This window comes from Rhopilema esculentum, chromosome 3 (genome assembly GCF_057945365.1).
Source record: "Rhopilema esculentum isolate cy_ngs chromosome 3, ASM5794536v1, whole genome shotgun sequence".
Lineage (NCBI taxonomy): Eukaryota > Metazoa > Cnidaria > Scyphozoa > Rhizostomeae > Rhizostomatidae > Rhopilema > Rhopilema esculentum.
In genome coordinates this window covers 7506894-7508622 of record NC_142817.1, presented here as the reverse complement: position 1 = coordinate 7508622, position 1729 = coordinate 7506894, and the positions used below count along the sequence as shown (strand labels likewise).

Here is a 1729-nt window from a genome sequence, read left to right as displayed (position 1 = left end):
CTAATGAATCAGACGCCGACGTTATTAATAACTAACAAGTGGGTTTATGTCAATTGGCGCCCTCCCGCGGGTTTCCTTTCTCTCTGTCCTGATAATGGGGCCTTTCAATTCATTTACCCGACCTTGAAATTTTATTTACAAAGCGTACTCAACTGCTCATTGGCAAACAACACGAGCTGTGTCGGGGCTCCTTTTCACGATTCTTTTTTATATGTTAGCTTATTATTCCATCAGGACTAGGTGGCAAATTTTACAGAACTACAAAAAATCCCGACAGAATCAGTCCCGCGGTTTCTTTTGATTTTTGTCATATATGTAAAATTTCTTGGCCGCATCTACTTCCCGAGATTTGCTTCTATTTTTGTTGTGCTCACCCTGTCTTCCCTGTGTCTCGGTGGGGCCATTTTACCTTTAGAAACACCGGTACCTCACATCGACAGCTGATTTTCAAATTAAGTCGGTTTTTTGCATCATGGTAGTAACAAAGAGGAGACACCCTCTTGAAGATGCTGTGGTAGAGTAATTTACATAACTAATCTATTGGCAGTCTTCTTATGAAATCCAGTTATTGTTGGTCCTTTGTAATCTTTGTTTTCATTTATTGCTATACTAACGACCGAAATCTAATTATCTGGTAATATTTTTACTCTGCGAAACTGTCGCACATCATTACCCGAAGATACTTTTGTTTTGTGAAAAAAACCTCTAAAAATTCTAGCCTTTTTGAGGAGTTTTCAAACTTCATCAATTACCTGTTATTACTGGCCACACCTCCTACGATAAAGAGCATCCCATCCACTCTTTACTCTTAAACTTTGAGCCGCTTTCGGAGAACATATACTCTTTATGTCCAAATAAAATTTGTAATAAGGCTACTTGATTCATTTCAAGATTCCTATCTTGCTTATAAAGCTTTTTGCCATTCTTTGCAACAATTTACACCAAACAGTACACAAGAAAAATTCGAGCATTTTAAAAGAAACAAAATAAATAATCCATCTCCTATTCTACAGAGTACATCAAATTATTAAATACGTATCATCTTAAAGTCCCAGTTCGTAGCTGGCTTTCAAACTGTTCTGCTGTAAATGTTCCATCTATTCTCTCACAGTCTTTGTTAAAGACTGAGTAAGCACTTGGAACCCCTCTTCTTGATTTTGAAGTCATACTAGTATACATTAAGTAAAACAAGGATAGTATGAAATAGACGGCCCCAAACCCAACTTGAACAAAGAATCCGAAGAGACATGCCCAGAAAAGAAACTTCAAAACAGTTTCTAGATAGTATCTTTCCCAAAATGATAGTTGTTCGTTGTGCTTTGAATTCAGATGTTTCAGATTCTTTTGGAATTTTTTCTCCTCGTCACTGCTTTGATTTTCATCGTCAGCTTTGAATTCTTCTTTTTGTGCGTTTTCCAAATTATCACTTTTGGTGGCTTGGCTGTTTGAATGTCTAGATCTTGCCGCATGTGGCCCACCCTTTTCAGCAAGCTTTTCGGCTTTAAGTCTGCGGTATTCTTGGAGTCTCTTCTCCATTTTACGGGCTTTCAAAGCATCCTTATTATACAGTTCTAATTAGATAAACACATTTCAAGTCTAGGCCACGCATCGTTTCGTGTCCGCCATATTTGTTTATGGAATTGCGGAGTGCTTGCCTCGTACTGAGGCAGGGTGTACCTTTTCAACGGAAGCCGATTCTTTTTCCAATCTTTTGACTTGTATATTTGCA

General features: G+C 37.9%; 1 protein-coding gene across 1 annotated transcript; it reads right to left on the bottom strand.

Moving 5' to 3' along the window:
• Positions 1 to 902: 902 nt before the first annotated feature.
• Positions 903 to 1694, bottom strand: LOC148960529 (SAYSvFN domain-containing protein 1-like). Its single transcript, XM_089111611.1, has one exon. The coding sequence runs from the start codon at positions 1534 to 1536 to the stop codon at positions 1039 to 1041; it is 498 nt and encodes a 165-aa protein (XP_088967737.1). The 5' UTR covers positions 1537 to 1694; the 3' UTR covers positions 903 to 1038.
• Between the last annotated feature and the right edge of the window lie 35 nt (positions 1695 to 1729).

Bases quoted from the DNA above. Each gene is read 5' to 3' on its own strand.
- LOC148960529 (XM_089111611.1), bottom strand. From the start codon at position 1,536: ATGGAGAAGAGACTCCAAGAATACCGCAGACTTAAAGCCGAAAAGCTT.